This window comes from Tympanuchus pallidicinctus, unplaced genomic scaffold (genome assembly GCF_026119805.1).
Source record: "Tympanuchus pallidicinctus isolate F22 unplaced genomic scaffold, pur_lepc_1.0 scaffold1, whole genome shotgun sequence".
In the NCBI taxonomy this organism is placed as follows: domain Eukaryota; kingdom Metazoa; phylum Chordata; class Aves; order Galliformes; family Phasianidae; genus Tympanuchus; species Tympanuchus pallidicinctus.
The window spans coordinates 39,016,488-39,033,354 of NW_026294618.1; the positions used below are offsets into that span (position 1 = coordinate 39,016,488).

The 16,867-nt window shown below is 45.0% G+C and overlaps 1 protein-coding gene across 3 annotated transcripts in view; it reads right to left on the reverse strand.

Annotated features, from left to right (window-relative positions):
• The window catches only part of FAXC (failed axon connections homolog, metaxin like GST domain containing), a 251,953-nt gene extending 236,514 nt beyond the window's left edge, over window positions 1-15,439 (reverse strand). For 2 of the 3 annotated variants that reach the window (XR_008207963.1, XM_052687924.1), the window contains exons 1-5: window positions 15,086-15,439; window positions 14,211-14,346; window positions 10,594-10,790; window positions 3,960-4,177; window positions 977-1,093 (exon numbers count right to left, since the gene is read on the reverse strand). Coding sequence is in view for 2 of the 3 variants with exons in the window: in XM_052687924.1 (XP_052543884.1) it covers window positions 977-1,093; window positions 3,960-4,177; window positions 10,594-10,790; window positions 14,211-14,346; window positions 15,086-15,360 (943 nt within the window). In the remaining variant the exon portion in view is untranslated. Of the gene's footprint in view, window positions 1-976; window positions 1,094-3,959; window positions 4,178-10,593; window positions 10,791-14,210; window positions 14,347-14,528; window positions 14,744-15,085 lie in introns of those variants that run through there. The other variant, XM_052688046.1, reaches the window with a different exon arrangement.
• Window positions 15,440-16,867: the final 1,428 nt, after the last annotated feature.

Genomic DNA, 16,867 nt, shown 5'->3' on the forward strand with positions numbered 1-16,867 from the left:
CATACCACAGCATGAGCAGCTGATAGGTACGGAGCATCATCCCTACTGCTCCTGAACTTGCATCTATCACCTTCTGTTCATTTTTGTCAGACACAAAGTATTTCAACAATCATCATACATTTTCTTGAAACCAATCGACCCTTCAGAATTTTATCTGTGACTCTTCAGACATCAAGGGTTTTACTGTACAGACTATTTATGACCCTCGAGTCACAAACCCTTGATGACAGGGATTTTTTCCTCAAATCAAAGCTTTAATAATGAGAAAATCCAAACTGTTGCCTCTGCAGCTACCTCTTATGCAGAGTAGGTCTATGGATCAGGTTCATTGCTTTTACAGCTATTTCACACCCTTTTCCTCCTCATTCTTTCCATTTTTCACACTATGCTTATTCTACAAAGTGATGCCAAGATCTTCCACCAGACTTTCATGTGCCAATACCTCTCCACGAGGAATAACAAAATTTGGAGATGGGAGGAAGGAGATATGGTACATTGGTTTCTAATTCATTTCACTCCAAAGCCAGACTGGATTCTTCTCCTTGTCCAGTGTCCTTAATAACACCAAAAGCTTACATTTCAGTGGAACAACAGTATTTGCAGTTCTACTGTCAATGAAACTATTTAGCTCAGCAGAATTTGGCTCACAGCTTCTAATACTTTACTCAGCATTCATCCCTTATAAGCACTCAGCCTTTGCTATGTCAAACAGGGAAAAGATCAAACACAGGAAGGGAAACAACTACCATTCAAAACATTGAAGTGAAAACAAACACACACAAAAAAAAAAATCACAGAATAGAAATGCTATATCAAACATGAGAACAGCTAATGAGATAGCTGAAGTACTCCTGCAATCCTATGAAAATCCTACAAAATGCTCCACACTTAAACACAGCAAATTCCACCAAAAGTTTGGTTTTGTTTTTTGGTTTTTGTTTTTTTTTGTCATAGATCACTTTAAACCTTTGATTACCTTTGATTAGTCTCTCTGGTCTTGTCCCTGGTAGTGTCCACATGGCCTGTGCCAGATGACCAAAAACTGTGGCATCAACAGTGGAAAGGTTTGGTCCCATAATGTACTTTTTGTCACCTGTAAACAAAACAGCAAGGTATTTTAATGGGGACATGTCCTCCTCCCCTCTACAAGATAAAGACAGAGAAGAATATCATCTTTAAAGACATCATTCACAAGAAAACATCCAGTATTACCTGCTTCCCCAGCACAGGCATTAGACTTGGAGCAAAGAAAGAAAACAGAGCAAGTGAATCATGTGGCATTTCAGAGGTCAGCCTGAATGGCTGCGTTGTCCCTGCCTCTGCCCAAAGTGCTATAAACCCTGTGAAGTGTTGTATGTAATTGAATTCTCCAAATCCAGTTACCCCATCTCCCCAGGACATTTTTCCCGTTATGCCAGAAGCTGCCTGTAATTCAGCAGGTTATTAAATGTTAGGGTTACTAAATGAGTTTAGAAAAACTGTCCAGCAGTAAAATGCAGCAAATTCTAAAATACAACACAATGAAGGCTGTTATCCATCTGCACCACGATGTAGCAATGCAATACAGAGAAGTAACGAATAATAACTTCCCACAGCATGTCAAATGTGATACAGAGATGGAGTTAACTCTCCCCAGCTCTTTCAGAACTGCACCAATCTATTCTCTGATGACTATGTACTGGGTAAATGTTGGGTACTTTCTGTATTTATGTGTTGTTCTGCAGTCATTGATCTCAAACACAGCTCAAAAACAGGTCCCCAAACCACAGTAATACGCTGTGTAAAATCCCATTTCACCTGACAGCACTATAAATTTAGGACTGCTCAGCTGGGTCTGACTCTCAATCCATAACAATGTTACTCTGGGAAGCAACTGCACTAAAGCAACATCAGGTTGCAAATCAACTCTGCGAATGAGGAGAGCCTCCAGTCAGGCTGCAAGTCATAGAATCACAGAATGGTTTGATGTAGAAGGGACCTTTCTAGTTCCAACCCTCTGCTATAAGCAGGGATGCCTCCCTCTAGACCAGATTGCCCCATACAGTGTCTGTCACTCACCTCCTGTCCCCAGCTCAGAATATGACCCAAGGCCAAGGGTATGTGGACCCAGCCACGAACAGCTGGAGAAAGCCTTGACAAGCTGGTGTTAATGGCAAGTCAGGGCAATTACCAAAGAGCAGGGAAACACACCAATAATCACAGTGGCAAACGTAGTAACACAGTGACTAAATACAACATTCATTTCAGAAAGGAAGATAAAAATGAAATGTACAATATTCAGCTAGTAATGCAGTAAAGTAACCATAACACAGCAGGTGCCCATCAAGGCTTTCTAAAACACATGAGGCACAACCTTCTCATCAATAATCAACAAAACCCCTGCTGGTAATGTGCACCACACAGTAAAAAAAGCAGATGTGGCCCAGTTTGCCAGCTCTGTGACTGCCCTTCACATTTTTTGCCACAAGCAACACATACTGTGAAAACACATATGGAGGTGCAGGAGCAGGGAGGAGGTCTATCCAGAGAACAGAAGAATTATTTCCAACCAATGAAAAATGAATCTTAAAGAGAGGTCTGAGGATTTCCAGCCATTTCTCCAAGCAAAAACAAGTGAAATAAATGGTTTGATCACAGCATTTATCTTCACAGGAGATGGCATAGGCAGCTCAGGGTGGGCAGGAAGGACTAGAAGGAACACCTGCCTGAAGGTTGAGAGCATGCATCCTCCAATATGAAACTGGACAAACTGTGAACAGATTTTGATGGTGATGAACACCTGCCACCCAATAATTAATGAAAGTTGCTGTATCTTCACCTTCTGAAATCTTCTGACCTCTTGGCCTCCAAAAATAGTGCTTCTTCAAAAGAAAATCTACGATTTTTCTTAAACAACCTTAAACAATCTAAATAACAAAATCATGAGAAAGAGCCAACAGAGAAAGAAGTGCCAACAAATCTCCCCCTCACCTACTGTCCATGACCATAACTCTTTTTTCACTTTGCTGCCAACCCAGCAGCTCCCTGCATTTCAGAAAACTTGCACAGCTCCCTCTAGGTCCTTTGTAATTTTTTTTTCTTTCCCAAACACCCTGAAAGAACAAAAACCATCTCACATCCCTCTATTGCTTAGTAAGCACTCAGTTTTTGCCCTCTACTTGGCTACCTTTTCTCCTCCTGTCCATCCCACAGTTCAAGTACATGTTCTGTCCTCTTTCTTGAGCACAGGATGAGTGCAGAAGCCAGGACAGGGCAGGGAGGACCCCTCTTGCCCAACCACCACTGAAAGGATCGTAACAGGGAACAACAAACCACATCAGCACCACCTCTTGGATTCTGGTCCAAGGAAGGGACAAGCTCAAAGTAAGGGATAATATGCAGATGAATTCCTCAAAATACATATTTTTACACAAAAGCATAGTACAGTTAGCTCTCAGCAGACTGGAAGTGAAAAGCACAGTGCAGACAGTTTTAGTTCAGACTTCAGCCTGAGCTACACTACAGAAATGAGGCTTGCACGGTTCTGGCTGAGGGAGGTCAACCTTAAGACAATCTCTGCACTGTCCACCCACAACAGCCAGCAAGCCTAAAACCATCCATTTTGATAACACAGACCCATCTCCTACCAGCTTTAAATGAAGCTTCTAACACCAACCAAATGCAGCAACACCCAGCTGAAAGTGGCATTTGCTAAGGACTTTCAAAAGGCCACATTCTGCTCCTCCAGATACAAATCAGTGCCCAGAGAAGCAACCCATCTACCCTCCTAGCGAGGCAGTCTGGTAACAAAAAGCGAGGAAAGAAACCCATCCCCCCAAGAGCGAAGGTGGCACCGGGGAACAGCAGCAGTGTGAACGCCACCTGACAGCAGTGAGATTATTTGTGGCTGTGACCAGGCTGACATACAGCCATTTCACACCAAGGCACAAGGAGAAGGTGTGCGGTTTGTGGTACATTACCCAGGAGACTTGCTAGAGTCCTCATGTCCTTCTCCATCAGTGTGTACATCTCCTCCTCAGAGAAGCGGCCAATTCCGTGACCGTACATCTCCCGCTTCACGATCCCTTTGGTCAGATGGCACAGAATCCACTTCAGCAGATCACTGAGGGGGCCGTAAACTGAAATCATCTTTTGCGTCTCGTGAAGGTTTTCCACCCACTGGCAATAAGCTAGAGTCCTACAAGGATGCAAACACCAAGTTGTAACAGTGCAATGCCCAGAGAGCACAGAGCTAGGGAAAACAGAGGAAAATGGAGAAAGCAGCCTTTCCCACCAGCCTGTTCTCCTTGCACTCTATTACTGCTTGGCCAAGTTCCAGCAGTACTTTGCATCAACATAAATATTGTAGCAGTGATTCTTCAAAAAGATCTCCGCTCTCTTCATAGATTAACCATGACATAATCTTTACAAGAAAAAAAAAAACACAAAGCTGCAGAGGTGGTACCTATCAGATTAGCTCTCATCTGAGTTTTCTTTCCCTTAATGAAGATGTTGATCTTACACAAGATACCTTTCTGAAGGCTTCCACTGGATTTCAGGCTGGATTTCAACTTCATTATTTCAGTATTATTTCAAAAGATCTTTTCATCAAAATTTGTCTTACCAGCTACATAATATTTTTCATTCTTTACTAATACTGTAGGCAAAGGTCATTTGTTGCTGTTGCAACATTAACTTTTCTGATATGCAGCACCTTCTGACATAAGGCATTCTGAAGAAAGGAGAGACCATACAGCTTCTGTCACTGGCTCAAGGAATACTGGAAGAAGAGCTGGAGACATCTTTAAGTAGATGTGACAAATGCAAGAAGCCAAGGGTCTAAGAAACATTGGAATGTATAGCCATGTTCCATTACATATTTCCAAACTGACAAATGTAGAAGTAGGCTTACACACTGTGAACTGTATGAAAAAATGTTAATGAGGACTTGAGCTTCCGCCAGGGGAAATTCAGTCTGGATACCACTTTTCCAAAAGAGGGGTCAGGTGCTGGGCTGCACAGGGAAGCAGTGGAGTCACTGACCCTGGAGGTGTCCAGAATATGTTTAGAGGTTGCGCTGAGGGACATGGTTTAGTGAGAACTACTGGTGACAGGAGGGCAGTTGGACTGGATGATCCTGTAGGTCTTTTCCAACCTTGGTGATTCTATAGACTAATGAAGCTTGACAGAAAAGTTGGAATCATAGAATCACAGAATCGCAAGGTTGGAAACGACCTGCAAGATCATCTAGTCCAACCACCCTCCCATTCCTATTAGTACCACAAGCACTAAACCACATCTCGTAGCTCCTCATCCAGATGCCTCTTGAACACTGCCAGGGATGGTGACTCCACCACCTCCCTGGGCAGCCATTCCAGTGCCTGAGAGAAAAAGTTTCTCCTGATGTCCAACCTAAACCTCCTCTGGTATAACTTCTGGCCTTTTCCTCGGGTCCTACTATTTGCCTGGGAGAAGAGGCCAGACCCATTTTCATCACAGCCTCCCTTCAGGAAGTTGTAATATCAAAAGTCGCAAATGCATGTATGTAAAATATTGAATGGTGTTTCATAATTAAATGCTTTCATTTCCACTATGGCTGGAAATCAGTTTTTTTAATTCGTAACTTGACTTAAGTTTTATCTTTGCCCATATTTCAAATCACACTTCTCTTTATGCCTATATGGATCAACTAATTGAATATAAGAGGGAAAAAAAGAGACCTCCTGCATATTTTTTCACACGTACACTTTCTCAAATTCCAGTATACCATGACCAGAAGCTGAATTTAGAATTACCATCAATGAGCAACTACTTTAACACCATGAAAATGCTCTAATCTTTACATTTCCATATACTCCTTATTCAAATTACTAGTAATACCAGGTAAAAAGAACGTATTTGGCATAACAGCTGAAAAAATGCCACTTAAAACTCAAATGTACTCTCTGAGAGGATAAAAGGCATTTTAATTCCCTTCAAAACTGTCAACAACAGTGAGGCCCGTGCAGGTTTCAGTGCAACTACACTAACAATAAAGAACAGAAATGCACCTGCATTGTTTTGGACTTCTTTTATTCTCACCAAGTTTCTCCAAAAGACATCCTGTACTGTATTATTGTGACAGCAGCATCTCACTGATGTTTTCAATGGAAATGTTGCACAATCTAGTTCAAACAGCACTCAAACTGGATGAACCAACTAAAGTTTTTGGGCCAGTTTCTGCAGAGTTTGAAACGGGACTGGATTTAGAAAGGAGCACCAACAGGAAAGCAGAACACAAAGCCAGCACACAGAGGGTACTGAAATATCAAAATCACCAACTTTTGAGGACAAAGTCCCTTGGACAAATACAGCTTTGAAGAAGGAATCTGGTCTGGATGCGAACCATAGGAAATAATTACAACTATTATCTGTGTGTGCCAGCTATTATTCATACTATTTACTCGAGTAAATGGCAAGAACCTGCTCTTTAATAGCACAGCTGTGCATGTCATTATGAAGACCCTCATCGCCCAGCATGGATCTCATCAGCTTCTGGCCATTCTGCAGCACTGCTGTAATTGCTTTAGCACAACTGGAGTCACCATAGAGGGGCAGGGAGAAAAACAAGGCAAGACAAAGTGAGGAAGCAGAAAGGAGACTGCTGGAGCATTTTTGAAAAACCATCCCAGTCACACACGACCAGCAGACCCTCCAGACCTGCTATGACTTTTATTCACTCTGACTCCACCAGTGAGCTGGCATCGCACCAAGCCATCAACCATGCCTGGGACAACTTTAATTCCATGAGACAGCACAAATAAGGGTTCCCACAAAACTAATTAGCCTGTGCTGTGAAACAGAACTACATTTCCATAACGTTCACTTACTTGTTCTGGGGGAGAAAGTCTGGAAGAGACTGAGGCCAGGTAAGAGTTAACAAAGAGGACCAGATTTAGGTAACCCTGCCTCGGCTACACCATGAAGCCCAATCCTGGATGTGTGCCTGTCACTCTGAGTGAAGTTGTTGCATGTCCCAAATCTCAAATTTATGTGAGCAACAAAGACAGCTAAACAGAAAACCACTCAGTTTATGCCAAAAACGTTAGGCTTCTGAGCATGCAAAAACAAAAAAAAGGTAGAGTCCTGTTTAGAGGGACAGCTAAACATCTTTTTAAAACTAGCTTTACAAGCACTTTGTTAAAATAATTATAGTCAAGGATTAATTTAATCTGTGCTTTTCACCAAAACATGCTCCTCTGCGCTTAATTCCAACCATCATTCCTCTGCTTAGACTACATTAGCAGAGTATTATAAAAATAACAAAAAATTAAGAAAAGCCAGAAATCATGTTGTCTATATAACCTAATTCAGCATAATTATAAATACTAACTATAAAAACTAACTGTAGTTCAGAACGTATGTGATGACATTATTATTTTATGTCATTTTGGGAAATATTAGCACCTCCATTTGTGCCAGAATATATGTGAATTCTTAAGAGTATAAATAAAACCATAATGCATTAAAGAAATGCTACAGGGGTGAAGCAAATCTGAAGTATACACGTAACAGCAGCTCTGGCCTCAATACATAAATCAGAAGAGATAGAGAAAGTGACTCATCAGGAACAGCTTGCTTGATTATCCCTCTAGTAATTCAAGAGGCAAAAAAAAAAGGGGTGGGGGAAGGGGGGTACTTAAAAGGATGCAAACTGGAAGCTATTTTGCTCATCTAAATCTTGTGCAGAGTGGAATACAGAAAAGGATTCTAATAAATTCCTTCCACAAATCTTACCTTACCTGCTGTGCAACTTCTCAGAGAGAATGGCTTTTAAGCCACCAGTGGTATTCAAGCATCATCATCCTCAATAGCAGGAGAGATGTCACTTTTATAATTGGCTTGATGTTAAACATGTATTGTTTAATACATGGCAAGTTTAAATATCTGTCAGTCATTTGCATTATCACACCATGCTCCTCCTGTCCTTCAAACATGCAATACATTAGTGATGTTTACACTGTCTTCTTAAAGACAAAGTAAGAAATGAATGTATTTGTGTGTATATATTGACAAATCACTTGTGTTTGACAATAAGGAAAACCAATGTAATGCCTCTGAATGGTTTTCAAGAGCCCCTGGCAGTCACTGCAGACAATGGAGGTGACCCAGGACAAGCCGTGGGGAGATGACACAGGCCTGCACACAGCCAGGACCTCAGGCCTAGTCCCTGAAGCACAGAACCAGCCTGCTCTCCCATTTCTTCCCTACTGACTCAACCTCACCCCCACCTAGGCTAAAACGTTTTTTTTCTTTTGCTGATTTAAACATAGCAAAAGCCTGACAATTATAGCTTCCTCCAGGGACAGAAGCTCCAGCACCAGTCTTATGCATCTCGGAGACAAGCTCTAATCCCAGCTCTAAAATAGGCATGTCCAATCACTCACTGGCTTTCTGCCGGACACCGCAGCCTAGGGCAGTGGTTCACAACAGTCCTACATTGCTCTCAGCTCCAGCCAGAGCAGCAGTTTCCACCTTTAAGGGGTATTAAGCAATCAGAACTGCAGCCAAAGATAAGCAATCAGTTCAGCAGAGGCTAAACATTTCAGGAGGATGCTGAGCACCCACCCAGATTAGCTGCATCCACAGAGCTAATCCACAGGATGTTCTTTGCTTGTACATTCAATTGATGTAATACAGCATTACTTATTTATGATGAAATTACTTTGCACGCTGCTGGCAATGAGGCTGTATTAATCACATTTTATATCACTGGATAGGCTTGATTTTATAAATTTTCTGCAGAAAGGCCATGACTGTGACAAGTTCCCCCCCAGGGGACTTGAGGACATCACAAACAGACCCTCTGCTCCTGATGGGAAATGGGAAGGCTCAGCACCAGTGTGAAGCTCTGCACAGCTACTGCCTGACTTTATCCTGGTTAACTACAGGATGGTCAGAGCTGTTATTCAGTGTGAAGCCTCATAGCTCTGGCTCAGGCCTGGTACAGAGAACCAGCACAGTGTGCTCTCAACAGCACAGCATCCCTCTCATACACCCTCACTGCAAGGACATACAACAAAACTTAAAGCTGGGTCTTTCTATTCTGCAGTGAAAAAATATTTGCCCTTGGGAAACTCACCTGCATGACTAAAGAGAAAAGGAAAGAGGGATACACAGTGAGGCACGTGCCTATTTTTTTTTCCTACTTATTGCTTTGTCCATCTACTTCAGTGCCCCAGCTCAACACCTGAATCTGTAGTACCTGTGTTCCATGCTCTCCTTTTTCGTGCCCAGCAGGGCTGAATGAGCTCAGTAGGAACATGGATGGACAGCCAATGGCTTCACCAAGGAAAGAGCAATTTATAATTCAGAAACACAAGAGCTGTGCAAGTTTGTCATCAGTAATGTTACATTAAAAGCAGTTAAGCCTGTGGACCATGAAACAATCAATACACTTAGGTAAGGAGATGGAGCATTAAGGGATCTAAAGGCCACATCTTCCCTCTGGCAGCTACAAGTATGGGAGAAAAAAAGGAACAACAAAATGAAGAAATCACACTTGCAGACTACGGCAGTTTGAGAGCTGCAGTCAGATTTCTGAGAAGACACTGCAGATAGGTCTCACTAGTGAAAGTCATACTTTTGGGAAGCTAAGGATTACATTCTTAAATCATAGCATTTAAACTACTGAATGCTACAACTGTTCCCAGGAAATGTTACAAATGATTCAAAATACTACGCGTGCACATGTTGCTGCTGATCTTCAATAAGAAGATGAAAGGAAGAAAGGTAAATGCATTCTAGTTATATCACAGTTTTTCTAGAGGAAAAAAAAAAGTTATGTCTGAATGCAAGGCTCAGTACAACAACAACTTCAAATGCATGCAAGAAAGCAAACTGTTGGGAAAAAGCCTTACGCCTGCCAAAGTATCCAATGCCATACCCAAAATGCCATGTTCACCTGCTACTTCTATGGATCAGGAAAGGACACTTGGAAAAAAAGGATTGAAAAGTTGGGGTGGGGGAACAGGAAGAATAAAAAATAAAAATCACAGACACTGTATTCAAAGGTATCAGTAAAATGCATGAAGTATCAGCAGAGCTATATTTAGGTTTTCCATCACATCCATTTTTGATCTTCTTGGGGTACCACAACTAGTACAGCACCTTATCAACTGGCACTAATGCCAACAATACTTACTAATGGGAGTAACGAGGCAGTAATCCATATTGCAATCACACATACAGATCCATAATATTTCAGACTCACTCCATACGCTGGATTTTGTTTGTTTCCCCTCTGACACCTCCCATCTTTTCAGCCACATTGGATTTTGCTCCTCATTAGCAAGGCTGCTTCTGCATGGAGGTCATAGGAAAAGGACAGACAGACAGCCCACTGCTGTTCCTTTCTGCAACGCCAACTCCTTACCTTGCCCACACATCACTGCAGCTCTTGAGGGAGTTACTCCTGACTCATGCCAGCACAAGCAGAAAGAAGCAGCAATTTTCCACAGTGAAAAAAGCTGTGAAATTAATAGTTGGGTATCCAAGACAAAATAAGTATTCACTCCTAGACAAACAGTACAGGTCTGACAGCAGAACACAGCCAGGCTTTTCATGCAAGCTTACCAATAGAAATGCTCCTCCACCATCTTTGTCACTGCTCTGGAAACAGCTCTTTCTCGTGGACCAAGATTTTTATTTAAATTCACTCCAAGTTTCTCTTCCAAAAAGTCGATAATGAACTCAGTGCCAGACACTTTTTTGTGATTGTATTCAATCCAAGGCATTTTTCCTTGAGGGGAAAGTTTTCCATCAAAATAGTTCTAAGAAAAAAAAAAGCAAGTAAACAAACAAACATACAGACAAAAAAAAAAAAAAAAAAAAAAAAAAAAAAAAAAAAAAAAGGCCCTTCAGATTCCATTTCAATAAGAATAAAGCTTTTTTATATAACTTTCCGTGTTTTTAAAAGCAACATTATTTCTTAATGAACACTCCAGGATAACTGCAGCTATTCAACTGGAGCAACAACTCTGTGCAATACGAAAAACCCCAAATGATTATTTCCAGGTCCTGCAATGCGTTGCATATTTTTATATTAGATGCCATGTAATTTAATATTATTTAAGGACCTGGGTTATTTAAGGGGATGGGGACAGTCAGATCTCTCGGAAGATTGGGTCCATCATCCTAAACAAGTTTTTAATCACAGGAATCATGCCTTAATTTGGCTCTCACACAGAGCAGCACTTTTTGTGTTAGTACGTTATAAATGCTTATTCACAGAATCATAGAACGGCTTAGCTGGAAGTGATCCTAAAAATCATTGAGTTCCAAGTCCCCTGCCATGGGTCGGGCTGCTACCCAGTAGATCAGGCTGTCCAGGGCCCCATCCAACCTGGCCTTGAATGCCTCCAGGGACAGGACATCCAAATTCACTGCCTGTATCAGATAGCTGTACTGTCTCTGAGGGCAAAACACAGTCAAGAGCCCACAGTTCAAAGACATATTATTCCCTCACCAGGCAGGAGAGAAATCTCTCTTTATATGCCCTTCAGCAATTTTGTAACTTAGAAATCTCCTATATCATCAGACACACTTCCAATTGGATCTATGAGGACACAGCTCTGCTGTCCAGCACAGCACTAGCCAGCTGCTGAACATGGGCACATCTCCTCCATGTAACACTTGTACGGCAGTAATAACGCATTTTTTCACTGAAGATAGAGAGGGTCACCCTGCACCAGTGGCTCCAGCTTAGCCTGAATGCACATCCTCCTGGTTATTGCTTAAAACACGAGTGTGCAACCACTGCCCATGTGTGGCCACTCCCAGAAGCTCAACCCTTTCAGATCAAAACAGAAGGAATGGGTAACACTGCTGAGAAAACAAAACCTTCTGGTCTCAGCCTTCTCTGGGACTTCTGCCCAAGCAAGAATCTTACAGCAGGAATACTGGATTATGTAACCTCTGATCTACTGCATCCAAGCCTAGATGAACAAAGCAGAAGAATCCACATTGCCTGCACGTGCAGGTGACTGCTCTGATCAACAGGAGAAACACCAAAACTGCCCAACACCTGAAACCAAATAGAGAGCATGAAGTCCATAGCACCTTCAGTACGATTTACCTTCCTGCGCACAAATACTGATGTTCTGCAGAAGCAGCTGAAGATGAGCTTACTACACACAATTACTGCAGTCTGTGTCATTTGCAACCCAACCAAAGCAGATTCTTATTATTCATCCACATACATGCACACAAATACATCGTGTAAAATGTTGTGTTAATGCTGCATTAATATCACAATTTTTAAAAATGCAAATGATGGGTGAAGTTCTTTTAGGAGAGTCGATTTGGGTAAACCCAAAGAAAACAACCAAAAAACTGTTGCAGGATTTTCACGTTTCTTTGCATATAGTTTATCAAACAAATCGGAAAATGTCTTTCAATGACCTAAAAAAGCCTTTATCTTGGGAAAATTTCAGTTCTACAGTTCCTGTATCTGCTGTTCTCAAGTGGATATTTTCAGGCTTGAAACCTCAGTATTCTTACGGCTGCTACTAATTGCCATCAAATATTTACCAATTTTCCACTTGAAAACTGGTCCAGCTGCAAAGCAGGAAAGCTATGGTAGTGTCATTAAAAAAAAACACCCTCATGCCTCATAGTACTTTAACCTGAACTGCAGGCTACAAAGCTCCTGAGAACCTCATTTATAGAGGAAATTATAAACCACACAGCACAGGGCTCTTCTGGGGTAATTTTATAGTACTCTTCAGAAGAAATTAGGCTCTACATTTTCAATTACTGTAGCTTATGCTTTACTTTTCCTCATGTTTCTTCTCATAGAGACTGCCGTCTCTGCCATCTCCACAGACCTGGTATGAAAACAACACAGTGCTGCTGCGCAAACACTCGTTAGATTATGGAAATAGCCAAATCTTAATAGTCATAATGAAATAAAGGAACAACCAAAAGGCTTCCATAAGCACCCACCATGGGCTCCTTTATCACGAGCTTTATGAAGAAAAGCATCAAACATTTTGAAAACACAGCTCAGCTTTACTCTCCCCCTTCTAAGCAGCCCTTGCCCAGGAAGGTGATGACCCACAGTATGTCTCTGGCTGCATCCCTCAGCCTGTTCTCACAGAACCATAGAAGGCAGAGGTCAGAAGGGACCTCCAGAGGCCATCCAGTCCAGTTCCCTGCTAAATGCTCTGAAGTACCTTGTTCAAGTTCCATTAAATCTTAATATAGTAAACATTAAAATGTATGCTTTTAAATGCTTAAGCCCTATGTACTAAATAGACTTTCTTTTCACATCCAAAATAAAGGAGATAATCACATACAAATGTGGATGAATATCAATCACAAATACAAAATCAAGTTCTCAAACTTTTTTTTTTTTTTTCTCCTCTGCAAAACACCAGATGCAATCAAAACATTCTTCATAATACCTGGATGTGCAGCAGAAAAAAGTGACTTGAACCCAGCCAAGGTGAGCATGCGACTCAGCCACAGCTCAGAGCATTTGAGGCGAAGTAAGAGCCCAGACTTAAATAACTTGGGGGAAAAGAGACTTCTTCCACCTAAGATTCTCAGTACAACAGTAACAACAAATATGACATCTGCAGTGACTTCCATGCTTTATACAAACAGCAGAAAGATCCATCCAAGGTCTCAAAGATTTTGTTTTCTGCACAACCTGCTTGGTGACACCACCAGACAGCACGCACCCAACTCAAAGCCTCGCAGCTGAACAGGCCTGCAGAGCAACCCTGTTTTCCCACATGGGAGGGGAGGCCACATGGGGTGACACCAAGCAAAGCAGAAGAGAGACACATCTTCCCAGGAGAGCACCAGGGTGAAACCCTCTGGAAAACAGGAAGCTGCAGCCACTTCACCTCGTTCTCTTCAGCATGGACAACTTCAAAGATCATGTAACACCGTCCTTCAGTTTTACAGTATTATTCAATGAACTGCAAGCTATTCTCCTAGCATTTCCAGACAAGTTAACTTCCAACATTCGCTTTGCTTTACCAATTAAACCTAGAGCTGCTCTACATCAACCACATTCAAGTGGTAACTTTAAAGATTATACACCAAATATCACCAGAGACAAAAGAGCTGTCACCTACCTGGACATATATATTTACATCTCTCTGCATGAGAAAGATTGGAGGGATGCCTATTTCAAGCAACTACAGTGAGCTGTGGCGTAAAGGAGAACAGTAAGGATGTACCTGGTAGGGTAGGTCAGCCATCCTTAGGTACGTTTCCATTTTCAGACAGAAAGGTGACAGACTTGGAACGCCATTGTTGGGCCTTGAAAACTGATGCAGTATGATAGCATCTTTTGAATCAATCTCCTGCTCTTTCCTGCCAGAAAACGGAACAAATTAAGAAGGGGGGGAAAAAAACCAAACCAAAACAAAGGATGCATCATAAATCAGCGTTACAAACACACAAAGGAAAAATCCCAGCGGAGGCCAAACACGCATCCTCCCTTCACGTACGACCGCAATATTTTATTCGTCAGACCGAGGGCCGCTGTAACGCACCGTCGTTGCTGCGGCAGCCCGACTGCTCGCACGCTGGGTACCGCGGGAAGCTGCCACGGCCTCCCGTAAGAGGAGCAGCGATGAGGCCCAGGCCCCGCGGTCCCGTCCCGCCGCAGGGCTGCGGACCGCACGCACGCCGCGCCCAAGCGGGGCGCAACACCGGGCCTCGCCACCTTCCCGTCCAGGTGAGCGCCGCTCCAGCCGCCCCGAAGCAGCCACCGGCCATTTCCACCGTGTTCGGGCCGGGCTTTGTTCCATCCCGGCACCAGCCGGCTCACCGCCCCTCAGCCCCGCTCCAAGCTGCTCCGCCGCCCGTCTTCCGCACGGCCCTCGGCCCCCGTTCCCGCTCCCCCCCCACCGGGGCAGCCGCCGCCCGCCATCTCCGCAGAGGGCACGGCGCCGCCGCCCGACGCCCCCGCTCGTCGCTTCCCCGCGGCGCCCGGCCCCGAGGCGGGACGCCGGGTCCCCGGGACGCACCGCGCCCCTGCGCCGGGCGACGCAAAATGGCTGCGGGGCAGAACGGGGCGCCGAGGCACCCCATCCCGCATCCCGCTCACCGGATGGCCAGCAGCTCGTGGAGCAGGTAGGCGGCGGCGGCCAGCAGCGCGCCGCCCGTCAGGTACAGCGTCTTCTTCCACCACGAGTCGGAGCCCAGCGCCGCCATGGTGCCGCCAGCCCCCGCGCCCGCCAGCGGGAAGGCGACCAGCTCGCCCCCATAGAGCGCGGGCGGCGGCTCCTCGGGCCCCGCGCACCAGCCCAGCGATAGGCTGCGGTTGCGGCTCAAGTCCGCCACGCAGGAGCGAGGCGCCGCCAGCCCGACTCCCCACAGCATGCTGCGCCCAGGCCCCGCATCCCCCGCTCCTCTCCGTCCGGCCCGGCCCCGCGCAGCCCTGCCCGGCCGGGCGGCTCCGCCGGCTGCCGGCCCCCTCCCGCCCTCGCGGCGCGGCTGCGCGGGGCTGGCGGCGGTGCGCAGAGCGGCCTGAGGGGGGCACCCGCCGCCCTGAGCGCGGGGACGAATCTGCCCGGCCGAGCCCTGACCCAAGGCTGCGGCTGGGGGGACTCCTCGCGGCGCTGTGAGAGGGGACGCGCTGCTGTGCTTCTCACCGAGGAGCGGGGCCTCGTGCGCTAGCGAGTGGCTGAGATGAAGGACACCTGCCATAACATACTGGTACCCAGTCACAGCACGAAACAGCAAGGCCCTCTTCCAAATGCTTGAGACAGAGTGCTTATCTTGCTCTGTTATCCTGACGCTTGACAAGGTCAGCAGCAGAAGGGAGCAGAACGCCTCCAGGAGTAGAAGGGCACAGCAGAAAGGCAGCAGAACAGCTTTAAAACAAGTACGAGGCAGGTGCACAGGGTGGGAGCACTGTGTGCTGCAGCCTGCTCTCAGCTCCTGCGGCCCGGGGCACAGTGCACAAGCAGCCTGGCAGCCAGCTCTGAGATGCTGACCAAAGGTCCCAGCAAACCCCACTCCACACACAGGTTGCTCCCTTCAAGCCCTGCTGCTCTCCCTTACCCTTAGTGAGCTGCTGGCACAGCTCCTTCATGGAACTGGGGCCATTCCTTGCTATAGGCAGTACACAAACAGCAAAGTACAGGCAAGCAGGGAGACCGGCAGCAGTGACATGATGAGGTTCTGCTAAATGTTACACTAGGGCAGCAAATAAGACAAGGAAAAGTTCTTTGCACCAACAACTGCAAATCTCAGGTTAAGATCTGCTTCAGTGCAGACAGCCCAATAAATCTGGGCTGCTGCTGCTTGGTGGCTGATCTCAGCATTTGCTGCCGTAAGGATCCTGTGGTACAGATAAGAATGATCCAATTACAGATGGGATCTGAGCTTCTGGGAGGGAAGGGAGAGGTCTTGGGCATCCACGTCGCAGCTGCCACATTTGCAGAGGCAAATGAGCTCTCTTAAAATTTGTGCTCCAAATCATTTCCAGCACACGGAGTGACAAGTTGTGTGTGAGAGGAAAGCAGGAAGCAGGCATTAAATCCTTCACCTCGGCACTGCCCTGCATGAGGTGAGCAAAGCTGGTGCTTTGAAGGAAGCAGCTCACACTCAGAAAGTCAGTGCTCTGTACTGACATTCCAGCTTGTGCCCTTGCTGGTGTTAAGACAGTGCACAGATTGGAAGAAGGCCACAAGATCTGCCTTGCTCTCTCATTTATGGGAGGAAAAATCAAAGCTTGCCCCTCAGCTGGATGTCATCCATCTCATCTCACTTCTTGGGGCAAGGAACATCAGAACAAGTAGATGTACATCCACGTGTCTATACCTTCACTGTATTATGTCGGGGCCTGAGACCTCATCAGACTTCTGAGTTGGGTATCGTTGTT